Source organism: Lampris incognitus, chromosome 8, assembly GCF_029633865.1.
Source record: "Lampris incognitus isolate fLamInc1 chromosome 8, fLamInc1.hap2, whole genome shotgun sequence".
NCBI classification, from domain to species: domain Eukaryota; kingdom Metazoa; phylum Chordata; class Actinopteri; order Lampriformes; family Lampridae; genus Lampris; species Lampris incognitus.
Window position 1 is genome coordinate 29,129,786 of NC_079218.1, and position 15,167 is coordinate 29,144,952.

General features: G+C 41.6%; 1 protein-coding gene across 1 annotated transcript in view; it reads left to right on the forward strand.

Moving 5' to 3' along the window:
* LOC130117206 (cohesin subunit SA-2-like) overlaps positions 1-13,560 on the forward strand; it is a 99,838-nt gene extending 86,278 nt beyond the window's left edge. Inside the window, exon 34 of the mRNA XM_056285381.1 lies at positions 11,666-13,560. Coding sequence (XP_056141356.1) covers positions 11,666-11,689 — 24 coding nt within the window. The 3' untranslated portion in view covers positions 11,690-13,560. The remainder of the gene's footprint in view (positions 1-11,665) is intronic.
* Positions 13,561-15,167: the final 1,607 nt, after the last annotated feature.

Consider the following 15,167-nt stretch of genomic DNA (forward strand, 5'->3'; position numbering starts at 1 on the left):
CTTCTTCTTTGTCAACCTCTTTCTCTGTATACTTTGCTGTACTTCCTCATTCCACTACCGAGTCTCCCTACTCTCGCTACAGATCACAATGTCATCCACAAACATCATATTCCATGGAGACTCCTGCCTGATCTCGTCCGTCAACCTGTCCATCACCACTGCAAACAAGCGGGCTCAGAGCCGATGTAATCCCACCTCCACCTGAAACGCATCTATCATTCCAACCGCACACCTGACGACTGTCACACTGCCCTCGTACATATCCTGCACCGCTCTTACATACTTGTCTACTACTTCCAACTTCCTCATACAATACCACACCTCCTCTCTCGGCTCCCTGTCATATGCTTTCCTCTAAATCCACATAGACACGATGTAACTCCTTCTGACCTTCTCTATACTTTTCCATCAACATTCGCAAAGCAAACATCACATCTGTAGTGCTCTTTCGTGGCATGAAACCATATGCTCGCTAATCGTCACCTCTCCTTCTAACTTAGCTTCCACTACTCTTTCCCATATCTTCGTGCTGTGGCTGATCAACTTTACTAACCAATCGCCTTTCCACTCTTGATCCTCTTCATAATTCCTCTCAGATCCTCCTTGTTAATCCACCGCACTTCCGGATTCACTATCCCCACATCATCTAACCTTCTTTTTCTCCCTCATTTTCTTCATTCATCAGCCCCTCAAAGTACTCCTTCCACCTTCTCAACACACTGTCCTCGCTTGTCGGCACATTGCCATGTGTAGCCTTCATTGCCCTAACCTGCTACACATCCTTTTCAGCTCAGTCCCTCTGTCTAGCCAATCAGTACAAGTCCTTTTCTCTTTCCTTAGTGTCCAACCTCTCATACAACTCACCAAACGCCATTGCCTTTGCCACCTCTCTCTTTGTTTTACGCCCCATCTACTTGTACTCCTGTCTACTTTCTTCATCTCTGACTATCCCACTTCTCCTTTGCCAACCTCTTTCTCTGTATACTTTCCTGTAATTCCTCATTCCACCACCAAGTGTCCTTGTCTTCCTTCCTCTGTCCAGATGACACACCAAGTACCTTCCTAGCTGTCTCCCTCACTAGTTCTGTAGTGGTTTCTCAGCCATCCGGCAACTCTTAACTACCACCCAGTGCCTGTCTTAACTCCTCCCTGAACTCCACACAACAGTCTTCCTTGTTCAACTTCCACCATTTGATCCTTGACCCTTCGCCTTCACAGGTCTCCAAAGTCATCCTACAGACCAGCATCCGATGCTGCCTAGCTATGTTCTCCCCTGTCACCACCTTACAGTCTCCAATCCCTTTCAGATCGTGCCTTCTACATTCTATATATATATAAAGCAAGAGTGTATGTTTTTATGTTCGCTTAAAACTCCAGAAATACTCATTGTAGAACAAAAAGAACAGTATCTTTACAATCAGCACTTTCCAAGGATTGCACAGTTCAAAAATATTTAAAAAAACAAGTAAAAAATTTGATTTATTTGCAAAAGAGGCATTCCACCTATGCTTTGTGGAGACTTCCAGCAAATCGCAAGAGTGTATGTTTGTATGTTCGCTTAAAACTCCAGAAATACTCGTTTTAGAACAAAAAGAAAGGTATCTTTAGATTCAGCACTTTCCAATGATTGCACAGTTTGAAAAATATTTCAAAAACCAAGTAAAACTTTTTATTTATTTGCGAAAGAGGCATTCCAACAATTAGTCCATGGGCCAGACGATATTTCGGTACACTCAAGGTGGCAAAACTTACTTATAATTTTTGAAAGGATCCATGTCTGTAGATGATATTTTGGTATGATAACCATTCCTGAGTGGCAGCTGTATCACAGTTATCAGCTCATGAAGTTAACCACCCCCTAAAGTAAATTGCATTTTAGACGCTGGTGCATATCCTGGTTTAGCCTCATGGTCAGGACATTTTTCAATGTTCTATAATATTGTCTTTGGTATCATTTTAAAGGGGACCTTCTTAGCTTTCATTCAAGCCCTGTTGTGGATATTTCTCACAAATATAGAGGTCACTTGAGCTCTTCAACCCGTCAATAACACACATCTTTCTGCAATTTTCGCCTAAACTATATAATTTCTTTTAGCCCTGTGACATCTAGGAATATCAGGGACACAAAACACAAAAACTGGAATACTCACAGGACTGTAAAGATTCAGGAAATGTATAATATACCCATACTATTTCATTGTGTGAGGTGATTGTGAGCCTTAAATGAGAACTAGACCAAAGCCAGTTAGGTCACAAACTGGTGTCTATACATTTGTTTAAATACACAATCAAAATACATGATAAAAAGGAATACCATAGTTAGGTAATGAACTATTTTAATATTTTAAACAACATTGACATTTACATATACTTAGTCAATGACACATGTAATCCCATATCATTAGTGGGTATATGTAATGGTAATGGGTAGGGTAATGGGTATATGTGAATATGGTTACATTATTGTTATCAAGCTCTGGGTAACCAAGTCCAGAATCAACATCCTGTGCATCAATAGACTACTACCACAGTAATACCATCAGAATCATCACACTGTCATTCATCAAACTGCTCGTTTCTCTCATCATCTGACTCCCCAAGTTCAAAGTCCAGTTCTGGACCATCCTGCTGTTTTTGGTTACTGCAGGTCTGTAACCTGCACATGTCTGTGCATGGAAGTCCATTTGACAGGCACATGCAGCTTGGCATTTTGCATGAATGCACACACTTGCATGTTAGCATTTCCAAGACCACATCTGGTGCAGGTGGGGAGCGCATCCAGTAAATGGCCAGCTTGCCTTCATCGTCTGTCCATCCATACTCAGTAGGGCTTGGCACCACAGAGTTAGCCTGCAGACAGCACTTCCATATTGCTGCCTGATAGTTGGCTCGTTGAACATGCATAAAGAGACAGTCTCTACATGGTGGCAGCTGGCTGGACTCAACCTCTCCCCTTTTGGTGCAGAAGAGCTGGTAACGCAGTTTGTTCACCTCAGCAGTGCTGCTATTAGCAACATACATCCGACAGGTGAACTGATCAATTTTCTGGAACAGCTCATCACTCACATTCCATGTCTGTCCCAGTTGACTAAAAGTCTCTTGGCAGGAAGTGTGCTTTCTCACTATCTTCAGGGCATTCAGCTTCCCTCCACCAGCGAATGCACTGACAGTGTCGCAGCCTGTGAAGGCATGTAAGCCAATTAGGCTGTCACAGATGCTGTCTCCAAGTGAACTTGCCAGTTTGGTGATGTCGACAAACCGTGTGCGGTTCTGAGTCCCACACTTCTGGTAGATGGGACAGGTGATGTCCTTCTGGAAGCCAAGACAAAGCACCATGACATCAGTGTCCTCAGCTGTGATGATAACTGACTTTGAGCCCGCATTTGCTGCATGCAATGCATGCAGGAGCAGACGGGTGTCAGCTTCTTCATGTGTGGAGTGCAGTTCTGCTGCTTCCTCACACCCATCTTCTGTCAACTTGTAGCAGGTTTCCTCACAGGTCATGTACAACACCTTGCCATGCAGCATAGCTCTGTATCGTGGGAGTTTCCACTCTTCCACCAGAAACTTGATGAGACTGGTCTTGTTGGAGGAACTGCACAGAAATTTTCTCCACTGCTGGACGTGGTGTCCCCCTGCAAGATTCTTGTACTGGAGAGTGATGTCTCCACCCTGGTTCAGTCGTTCAGCATCTTTGATCGAAGTCTGGTGATAGACATCAAAAACAACATCAATCCTCCCACTCTGTGCTCCCTCATGGAGGACCTGGGTCAAGGCTGACTCTGCCACCTGTGCAAAGGTTTTGTTGTTGCCATTCATTTTTTGGACCAGGCTCATCCCATCAATGATGGAAGTAGATGGGATTGGGATGTCTTCTGCAGGAGATACATTCTTTTCAAGCCCTCTGGCAAGTGCAGCCTTGTTTGTTTTTCGTAAGGACCCATCAGCATTTGCCAGTGCCCATGGTAGTGGGCCCAATGGGTAGGCAAGGACATCCTTCAGATTCACCTTCCTGCTTTCAGCCACCAGGATCATGTGACTGAAAAGGTTTCTATCTGCCTTCAGAACCACATCCTGTGCTTTCTTTCCATGAGCTTGTTTTGTGCTGACATTGGAGAATGTTTTCAGACTTTGCTTGGTCATCTTGTCGTGGAATTTCACAGGTGGTGGGTCTGCATCTAACCTTGTTTGCTGGAATGCTTGGTAGGCCTCTTCTCCTTTCTCAAGAGCTCTCAAGAGATCTATGGTCACATCAGGTGGAGCCATGTTGCCAGTGGAGAGGCTAACCAAATCAATCTCATCAGGGGACATAGGATTGAGCCAGTTATTCTCCATAAGGTCCAATGAGAGACTGGACATCTGCTTCATCTCTCTTGATCCTTGGACTCTGTAGATCTGGATGAGACCATTTGCACCTGCCTTGACCTGTCAGGTCTCTCAGCTGTCTGAGGTACATGCTTCTATACTCAGCTGTGAGATAATATTTGGTCACAGCTCCTGGCTTCAAGCTGAATCCCTTTGTCCCTCCAGCTGCTTGGGTGTCTTTGTTCACCGTTTCTTCTATAGCTTGGTCAACAGGGATTCGGCCAAAGGGATTGGTGGAGCCCAGTTGGACTGAGAAGCCTCCTTCCATGAATTCTGTGTACACATCTGGGTGTGTGATGGGCAGCTCAGACATCTGGGCGTAGTAGTAGGGGAGGTAGCGTGCATAATTCATCCTGTCATAAGCAAAGCACCATGGGATCATTGCTCGAATGCTAGCCAAGTGTAGCATCCAGTCTCCCTCTCTGGATGCTCGGATGAGCCCCAACAAGATTTCAACCATGTCCAAATAGGACATCCAGAAGTTCGAGAGGCTGCCGTTTCCACCTCTAAGGAACTCACGGTAGACTTCAAATAGATCCATGATGCATGTACAAGAGCTGTTCTCGAGGACCTCCTTCAAAGCATGTTGTGAGACTTCTTTCCCAAGGCTGTCAATGGTCTTCAGTGTCTCATTCAGGTGAACCATGTCATTCCTGTGAGTTTCTTCCAACCAGGACAGGAAACCATTCAAGGTCAGTCGCATGAGAGCCTCATACAGGAGCTTGTGTAGTCGCACTGCCCTGTTGTACTTGCGGCCATCCATAACACCAGCAATTGAGCCTTCTGCAATCATGCCAGACTCAATGCGGAGGTCTTTGAGTCCAGTATCTTGGAAACGCTTTCCTATTATTGCCAGCAGTGTGCAGATGGTGTGGAATACCCCAAGCCTAACGATGATATCATGGAACTTGTCATGGTGTTTCCATGTGATCTCGACAGCCTTCGCATACAGGGCTTGGTCAAAGACACAGACAATCTTCCTCAGGCCTAAGCACTGCATGATGCTCAGTGACTGGTTAAGCACCTCGTTGACAGTAGACATTTGTGTCGCTGGAGCATTGATGGTAGGCAGATAGCCTATATTGTCGGGGATGACCGTCATCTCTTCTGGAGTCAGGATGTTGAAGCCTGTCCAGCTGCTGACTGACTGTTCTTCTTGTTGTGACATGCGTGCTAGGACCCAAAGAAGGTTTTTCTCTCTGGCAAGCTTAGTATTGGCTGCAGTATCGGCATCTGACTTTTTGCTTTGTGGTGGCCCTACCCGTTGTCCAGCATTGTAAGTTGGTAACATTGGTGGGGGTCCATCAATGCTTCTCTTCTTTGTTTTGGGAACAGTGGGCATGGGTTGGACAGGAAGTGGGTTGACTGGCTTTGCTTGCACAGCAATCCCATTGACTCTGTGAGATGTTCCCTCACCACTGACAGTTTCTTCAAGACGGTCGATATTGTCCCAGGCTTAAGTTGTGAATATGCCAGGATGGATGTTAGCTGGAAGGGCAATGCCACTCCCTGATGATGAGAGTTTCTGGAGACACAGGGCAGTGTTGATCTCTTCCATCTGTGAATAGGACACACTGTGACCAAGTCGGTTGAGGATGTTTATGAACTCTACATTTCCTGTCAACGATTTGACACTGAATGGCAGAACAATGTGCTTGGAAGGCTTGGTATTTCCACATGTCACTGCATATACTATGTCATGGCCAAATGACTGCAGAAGGCACTGCACTCTCTGGGATGCATGATCAGGATCATTTGAGCCTGTGAGTAGAGAGTACAGGAAGATAATGAGCGACTCTGGAATGGTAGGACATTCTGCTTCTGGTTTGACTTCAGGCGGCCAGGTTTGAGGAACATCTTGACTTTTAATGTCTGCTCTCAATTTGATGGCTGCTTTGGCTATAACATCTTGTGCACTGACACTTTTCAGGGTCTGCAGCTCCCTTTTGAGAGACTGATTTTCTTTGGCAAGTTCCCTCATGGACAAGTTATCGGGATAGAGGAGGAATTTTCCTTTCTCATCAGGGAATATCTGCAAGGCTCCAGCAAACTCACTCTCCAGGTTTCGCCTTATGTGCTTCTTGGTTGATTCCTTGACTTGGGCAATGCCTTGGGAGTTCATTGAAGCTACCAGTCTAGAAGAGAGATCAGTCATTGTCATCACTTGAGGATTGCCAAAAAGCTCCATCCTGATGAAGAGGAACAGCTCATTGTATGCCTTATTCACAGCAGCTTCATACTGGGCTGCAGCATCATCATCTTCATTGCTGGCAACCTCTCCTTTGGAAACCTCTTCTTTGGTGTAAAGTCTATAGCATGACCTGTGGTAGTGCCCTTCAGCTGCTACAAGGTCTCTACTCACAATGGCAAGGACTCTGCTGTCCCTTTTCTTTGTGGCTGCACTCCTGATCTTTGCATCAGCTCGCAGTTCTCGACACTGCACCAGTACTTCTCTCGTATTCTGTCTCTTGGAATATTTGCTGTTTTTCTGACAAAATATGCACTCTGCATCATAAGTCCTAGATGTACTTGGAGCATGTCGAGCTACTCTCTTAGATTGTTTCTCTTCAGCAGAGACACAACTTTTCTTTTCTTTTGTAAGGAGGCCATCAAGAATTTGCTTCATAGTGAAGATACTGCGACACTTTCTGTGGTAGTAGATTGCTGGAATCTGTCCCTCAGGAATGTCTTTTGCCAGTTTCAAAACTGGTGCATGATTTCGTATCTGAGCTGCCCTGAGCAGAGTTCTCCATGAGTCGACACTTTGTAGTGAAACCAGCTTATCTGTATCATCAGAACAGTGGATAATGCACTCCACCCGTGGGCGCTTTGGTATTGGGTAAAAACTTGCTTGTTCACCAGTGGCCATATTCAGTCAGTTTTCACCTGCCACATACAAACAAATACATGTAACTTAGGTGTATGAACACTACTAAAACAAAGTTTACTTTGATTCACCAGCGTCATATTACCATTATTTATCTTACATAGCCACAAATAGATACATTACCTAGTTGCTATGCAACAGCTGTATTTTGTCCACATGAGGCCGCTAAAATCAACACAAGATGAAAGTTCCTCGTAGCCACTTTAACTAATCATATTAACATATACATTAAAAGAACATGCTAACATTATGGGAAATTAGCTTACAATCTTCTCCAGAGTGAGACAAGAAGATAGATACCAGTTTCCTCTATATGTGTTTAGTAGAAAGCTATCTGGCTGTACGTTAGCTTAGCTTAGCACAATGAATGGAAGTACACAGTACTGGTTATCCTTGGTTGTTGGCCAACTAAGAACTGTCCCAGAGTTTAAGCTAGGCTAATCAGTACCAGGGGTGTTGAAATGCTATATTTGTAAAAATCTGGGCAAATACACAATCGTGAGAGGCACAGAAACAGGTCTCCTGAAAGAAAAATGAAATAGCTGCTCATTTGGAAAGGTTATCATGTATTATTTTACTTCTGTTAGTGTACCAAATAAAATGGCACCAGTGAAGTTGTGTCACCTTGGGTGATATCGATATCTGGTCTGACCCATGGACTAACTGGCTTTGGTCTAGTTAGTTTCTTAGTAATAATGCCCTTCTAATTTAAGGTTCACAATCACCTCACACAATGAAATAGTATGGGTATATTATACATTTCCTGAATCTTTACAGTCCTGTGAGTATTCCAGTTTTTGTGTTTTGTGTCCCTGATATTCCTAGATGCCACAGGGCTAAAAGAAAGTATATAGTTTAGGCGAACATTGCAGAAAGATGTGTGTTATTGACGGGTTGAAGAGCTCAAGTGACCTCTATATTTGTGAGAAATATCCACAACAGGGCTTGAATGAAAGCTAAGAAGGTCCCCTTTAAAATGATACCAAAGACAATATTATAGAACATTGAAAAATGTCCTGACCATGAGGCTAAACCAGGATATGCACCAGCGTCTAAAATGCAATTTACTTTAGGGGGTGGTTAACTTCATGAGCTGATAACTGTGATACAGCTGCCACTCAGGAATGGTTATCATACCAAAATATCATCTACAGACATGGATCCTTTCAAAAATTATAAGTAAGTTTTGCCACCTTGAGTGTACCGAAATAGGAAATTTTGGGCTCTGGCCCATGGACTAAATGCTTTGTCGAGACCTCCGGCAAATCCCTCCAGTGGTCAAGGGAGGTACTAAACCTAACATTGTCAATGCTAGCCTGAAGGCACGCAACGTGCTTTACCCTGAGGCGCTTGAGCACTGAATGATTAATACAGACATTGTCAAAGAAGCTTGATGAATGGATTGAAAATTGACATTTGATAATTTTCGTTAATAAGATTTGTTTATTTGACATTCATTTATCACATGTATCATATCATAAATTATCCCATATTTCATCATCGATTATATCGTAAAGATCAGATCGTGTTGGTTCTTTTGGTGAGAACATTTTCCCCGGGCAACGCCGGGTACTTCTGCTCGTAAGATATAGTCCACCTGTGTACACTTTACTTCACTCTTAACCCTGTGTTCCTCCCTCTTCTTGAAACATGTATTCACCACAGCCATTTCCATCCTATTTGCAAAATCCACCACCATGTCCTCCCACATTTCTCTCCTTGACACCATACCTACCCATCTGTTCCCGTCACCAACATTCCAATCGAAGTCCGCTCCAATCACCACTCTCTCCTCCTTGGGTACCTTTTCCACCACCTCATCCAACTCATTCCAGAATTATTCTTTCTCTTCTATCTCACACCCAACTTGCAGGGCATATGCACTATTAACATTCATCAACACCTTCGATTTCCAGCTTCATATTCACCACTCTGTCCGACACGCTTTTCACCTCCAACAGAATTACCCCTACCTCATATATCCTCCCATTCGCACCATGGTAGAAGAGTTTGAACCATCCTCTGATGCTCCTGGCCTTACGCCCCTTCCACCTGATCTTTGGCACACACAGTATACCTACCTTTCTTCTCTCCATCATATCAGCCAGCTTTCTCCCTTTACCAGTCATAGTGCCAACATTCAAAATTCTGACTCTCACCTCCACACTCCTACCCTTCCTCCTCTCCTGCTGCCTCTGCACATGCCTCTCCCCTCCCCTGCTCCTTCGCCCAACAGTAGCATAGGTTCCACCGGCACCCTGCTGGCTAACAGTACCGATGGCGGTCATTGGTAACCCGGGCCTTGACTGATCCGCTATGGAAATCTGATTTATGATCCGTATTTTTGATGTGGCAAAGATTTATGCCGAATGCCCTTCCTGATGCAACCCTCCCATGTATCCGGGCTTGGGACCAGCACTAAGAATGCACTGGCTTGTGTGTCCTCAGTGGCTGGGTTCTTAAAAACACTAAAAATCACAAATATCCAGCTGAGGACAAGATAAGTCAGATATAGAAGTTTGGGAGGGTGAATCTTCGACCGAATGTCCTCAATCTTGTCTATGAAAAAGGTTAAAAACCGTTCACAGTCTGCATTTGAAGTGATGGGGACACCAAGAGAACCAGGGTTGACTAAAGAATCATTGGTCTTAAATAAGAATCTGGGCTTGTGATGGTTGGCGGTGATGAGCGCTGAAAAATATTTTGCTCTTGCATCTTTAATTTTGCTGTTATACAATTGTAATAAAGATGTTATATGCTCATAGCGTACTGAGAGCTTTGCTTTCTTCCACTGTCTCAGCCTTCCTGCACTTACACCATGCTCTTTTCAGGGCACAGATTCTTTCAGTAATCCAAGGTGATATAATCGATAATTTTGATTTAAATGTATGTTGTAGTGGAGAGACATTATCTAAACTATCACAGTTGAATCAGTTCATCTGGATACGTTTATTGAGAGAATTGTTTCATCACTCATCTAAGTGACCTCTTCAGTCTCAACTGACTACAGGTACCCCCCCCCCTATAAACAATACAGTGGCATAATTACCAAAAACAATGATCGGTCTCAGATACAAATTGCTGTGACCATTAACTAGAGTTACAATGGCAATGTGTATTATTCACAGAGGATTGGAAAATGGTTGCAATCACAGCACTGTACGATGACGACAGATGTACTCTTAGGCCCCCCCCAAACCCCAGTTAACAGGCTGGTGCACTGTTTGGGCGTCTTCCTGGCTTGGACAACAGGCCTAGTTGTACACATGGCTGAATGTCACGGTAATTTGCATATGAAACCGATCGTTGGTTTCGGTCGTTTTGCCACTGTATTGTTTATAAGGGTGGGGATACCTGCAGTCAGTTGAGACTAAAGAAGTCACTTAGATGAGTGATGAAACGTTTCTCTCAAACATTGTGTCCAGATGAACTGATTCTACTTTCTGGGATTTCCTTACCTGGATTATTGAGCATGCATAAAGACAGTATGGGAAACAGTATACAGAGATTGTACCAGAAGATTGTGTGTGTGTGTGTGTGTGTGTGTGTGTGTGTGGTGTGGGGGAGGGGGGGTGTGAGACGTGTAGAGTCAGTAGTTGTTTTCAGTCAAGCACTTGTGTCGATGCAGTATTCCACATAGCCCTGGCAGCTCAAGCTCGTACAAATTATACTTTTAAAGTTCCTCCAAATTTCGTCTAATTACTGTACTCAGTCAAGAATTTGCTAACCCTGGTTTCATAAACTGTGGTTTCATAAACAGTATAAATATCAAGTAATGATATGCAAATGTAACCATCGTAGAACTCTTTCACTACCATAAAACAAAATCTGCCCTGACAAAAGGCATTATATGTCGTTGCTGTTTTTTTTTTCTTTTTTTTTTTAGTGATCACATTCAGTAATTATGAACACTATTATTATTATTATTAGTGTTAAACTTGGTCTTACTTATCTAAACCATGGACAAAAAAACTAATATCAGAAAAACAAGGAAAGCATCAGTTTCTTTCTTCAAACTCAAGTAATTTGCGAAAATTTATGCATACACACACGCGGATACATTACCCCATATAATCCCTCTCCTTAATATGCTGTTAGCATTTGTCTCAAATGTCTTATTATATAACTGTAAAGGCAATTATTTGCCTTGTTTTTCTTGATTGCGAAGTATTCTGCCCAAATTTGTTTTGTGCATTAAAACTAAAATTCCTTTTTGCAATTCATTTTTTCTGAAGATGGAAATCATAGGGCCCCCAAACTATCATTTATGCACATCAACTCTGTAAAAACATATCATAGCAATCAGGCTTTACTTGTAATATAACCTTGTTTTTCTTTTTATTATTATTATTTCAGGAAACTCTCGTTCGTTAACATTCTTAATCTCTTTCTTTCTTTCTTTTTTTTTTTTAGGTTCTCAATGTTTCGATGTTCTAAATGAACCAGGTACACCAAGAGCTATTGTATTCTTAAACATCTCTACAACTTAAAGATGGATGACTGAGGACTGAGAGCTGCTCACAGAGCTAAATGGAGTTAATGATTAATGAAACACCACTGATTGCCTCTTCAACATTCGTTTGTTTAAACTTAAAGGTAGACCGTAACAATTTGAATTTCAGTCTGATTTCATCTTCGGATTTCACATTCTGGGGAAAAATGGTTTTCTCATCATGGGATTTGTGACATTGCTACCAGGAAACAGCATGTTGACATCATTTGCCTGGGATGAGTTGGACACTTAAGGGTTGTAAACAAACTGCCGGTTAACTGAAGTGCCAGTCGAGAGTTTTTTTTTCCCACTCTGTGTCAAGTGATTGACGAAGGAAAGACAAACCGAAGTTCATATTGCCAACATATACTTTTAACCTTTGTTATTCAGTGGAGAGGTATCGTCTGATGTAAATATATAGTGGCTGGTTGACTTTTAAGCTATAGAAATTGGCATGGCATGTAGCCATATATTGAAACATGTACACAGTAAAATATAATGTGAAATGTCATCATATACAATTGAAAGGCCTTGCCGCAAATACAATATATGACGTTCTCAGATTTCTCTGTCATGGTATTTTTTAGAGATATATCTGTTCTGCTTTTATACCTTATAGATGACTTTGATTTATAGATATTTTGTAATGACAATCAGATGTATATTAATGGTTTCTAATCATGTTATTTCACATAGATGCAGAAACTAGCCTTTGTATCGGGAAATTCTAATGTTACTCTTATCACGGCCTACAGTTTATATTTTCTGTTCATCTCTGTAGAAGTAATGGATGAACTAATGCCATCACTCACAATGCCATTTTAGAGCTTGGTGGCTGCATTTTAATTAATTTTGAATAAGCTTAAGCATTCATAAATTAAGACACTCAAACTGGCTCACATCCTTGAACCAGTCATCTCTTTGCTCCTACATCCTAAATGTTTTTCTCCATTGCATACTTTGTAGAGGCAGGGATGCCACATTGTAAATTTTAACAAGAGGTCTTATAAGGGTTGAATTCAAATGCTGTGTAAGATTTGATGTGATCCAAGTGTGCAGAGGATTTTTGCTTAAAAAAAAGTATAATTTATTTCATGTACCACTGTTACATGTTTAACAAAGTTATAAAATTATTCTAAATTGCAGAACTTTAGAAATCTTTATCAGCCATCAGAATTGTATATTATACAACTACAAATGTGTAATATATTGTGAATTGGTGCTCATTTTATATTTGCAGTTTTTTTTTGTTTGAAATCCTTTATGAAAAGGTTGAATAAATAGAATGTACCTATTTGAATTTAATTTACTAATTTTCAGTTTTACAGAACAATTTGTATAGTTGTTTTGTTTGTCTTTTCAAATGATTGTTGCGATTCTATTTCTTTACCTCTGTGAAAGATTCTGCCCACCAGTTCAATACAAAGATGGAAAATCATCATGATCATAGTGTTGCAAGAGAACAAAATCTTAAATTCCTCAAAACCTAAATATAAACTGGTGCACCAGATCATCGGGTTTAGGATTATGTTATATGCTAATTAGCTGTTAATGTCAGGCAGTGAAGAGAAACCTCCATCTTATGGTCTGTGAATTCAGAGTAGTTGTATCATTTTATTGGGAATCTTTCAATTTTGCATTGAACTGCTGAACATGTGCATACGTCTGTATGTTTACACACTTATATTTAAAATTTTTGTGTATATAAATTTGTTTTTATTCTATTTACAAAGTGTCCATTGCATCATTTATGGTTTGTATTTCTGTCTGGAGATGTAACATTTTGAAAAGAATAAACCCCCTACGGTTGTGTGACGACTGTAAGAACGTGTCTGACTGACTACATTTACAATGTATGTGTATGAATGGATGAAATGAAATGCCAGTCTTAATTTGATTTTAGCTGTCTTCCTCTATGTTTGATTTATAAGTGCTACAGAAAGGATTATTGTAATCTGATGTTTTTTTGTGGACGACCCCAGTTGAAATTAGGGTCATCTATACTCCACCCACCTTTCTAGTTATGTCATCAGATAAAACACGAGTCAACCAACATTGTAATAAATAAGATAGAAAATTAGATATTGCTAGATCTAAGTACCCGTAAGAGAAAAAAAATATGACGATTCTGAATGGTCCTGGGTTTTTGATAAACTAAAACACATTCATTCAATGGAGATAGGATTATTTTGTCCCTTAACTTCCGCGAAGCGTCTGCCCCAACTTACTTTTCCTGATATTTATATTTACCTTGTACACAACCCATCCCCATAAACCAGAGATAGCCTGAAGGCTTTCAAGAGTACCGACGCCTATCAAAATACGCAGTTGCAGGATGGGTGAATGACACAAAGATATGGCATCTGGAGACAAAACATATCTATCTGATCACAGGACATGTAAGTAATTCAACAATTATTGTCATTCCATGAGGCAGCAAGGACAGGGAAATTCTCCATCTTTGATTAAGAGAACTTGCTATCCTCACTCCTCTCAGTTTTTGACTGAGGCATCCAGGTGTATATATAAGTTTAGGAAGCAAGACAAAAATAATGCTTTTTTCTCACTGCTACATCATGAATAAATACAATTGAGAACTGGACTGAGAAACTATTCGGAGGGTAAAACAAGATGTTAACATTATAATTACAGTATGTTAGGGATGGTGTAAAGAGAGCCTTATATCTATTAAATAATAAAACACAAGGCTTAATGATGAAAATTAACAATTCACCACAGTCAGATGTTCTCAGCTTAGAACCTCACCGTTTTGTTAATGTCCTAGTCTGAAGTTGTTCTCCAAAATGTTGAAAATAACATGGCTCACTTGGTCACTTTTGTGTTGTTTTCCTCAGATGAGGTCTAGACAACTAGGACACTGCCAGAGACTCGTACCTGATGGCGATGCAAGATCTCCATGCAGACATCCAACGTTGCAGCATCAGGGCTTATCATCAACCCAGAACTGCCATGGATTGGTGCATCACCAGATGGTGTGGAGACCTGTGCTTGCCATGAGCCTGGCATGCTAGAGATTAAGTGTCCTTTCAGTGCAAAAGACTGTACTCTACGTGAATGTGTCAATGACTCATGGTTCTGCCTGACTGTCACTGAGGAAGGTCCAATGAGCCTAAAGCTACACTCACCGGCCACTTTATTAGGCACACCTGTCCAACTGCTCGTTAACGCAAATTTCTAATCAGCCAATCACATGGCAGCAACTCAATGCATTTAGGCATATAGACATGGTCAAGACGATCTGCTGCAGTTCAAACTGAGCATCAGAATGGGGAAGAAAGGTGATTTAAGTGACTTTGAACGTGGCATGGTTGTTGGTGCCAGACGGGCTGGTCTGGGTATTTCAGAAACTGCTGATCTACTGGGATTTTCACGCACAACCATCTCTAGGGTTTACAGAGAATG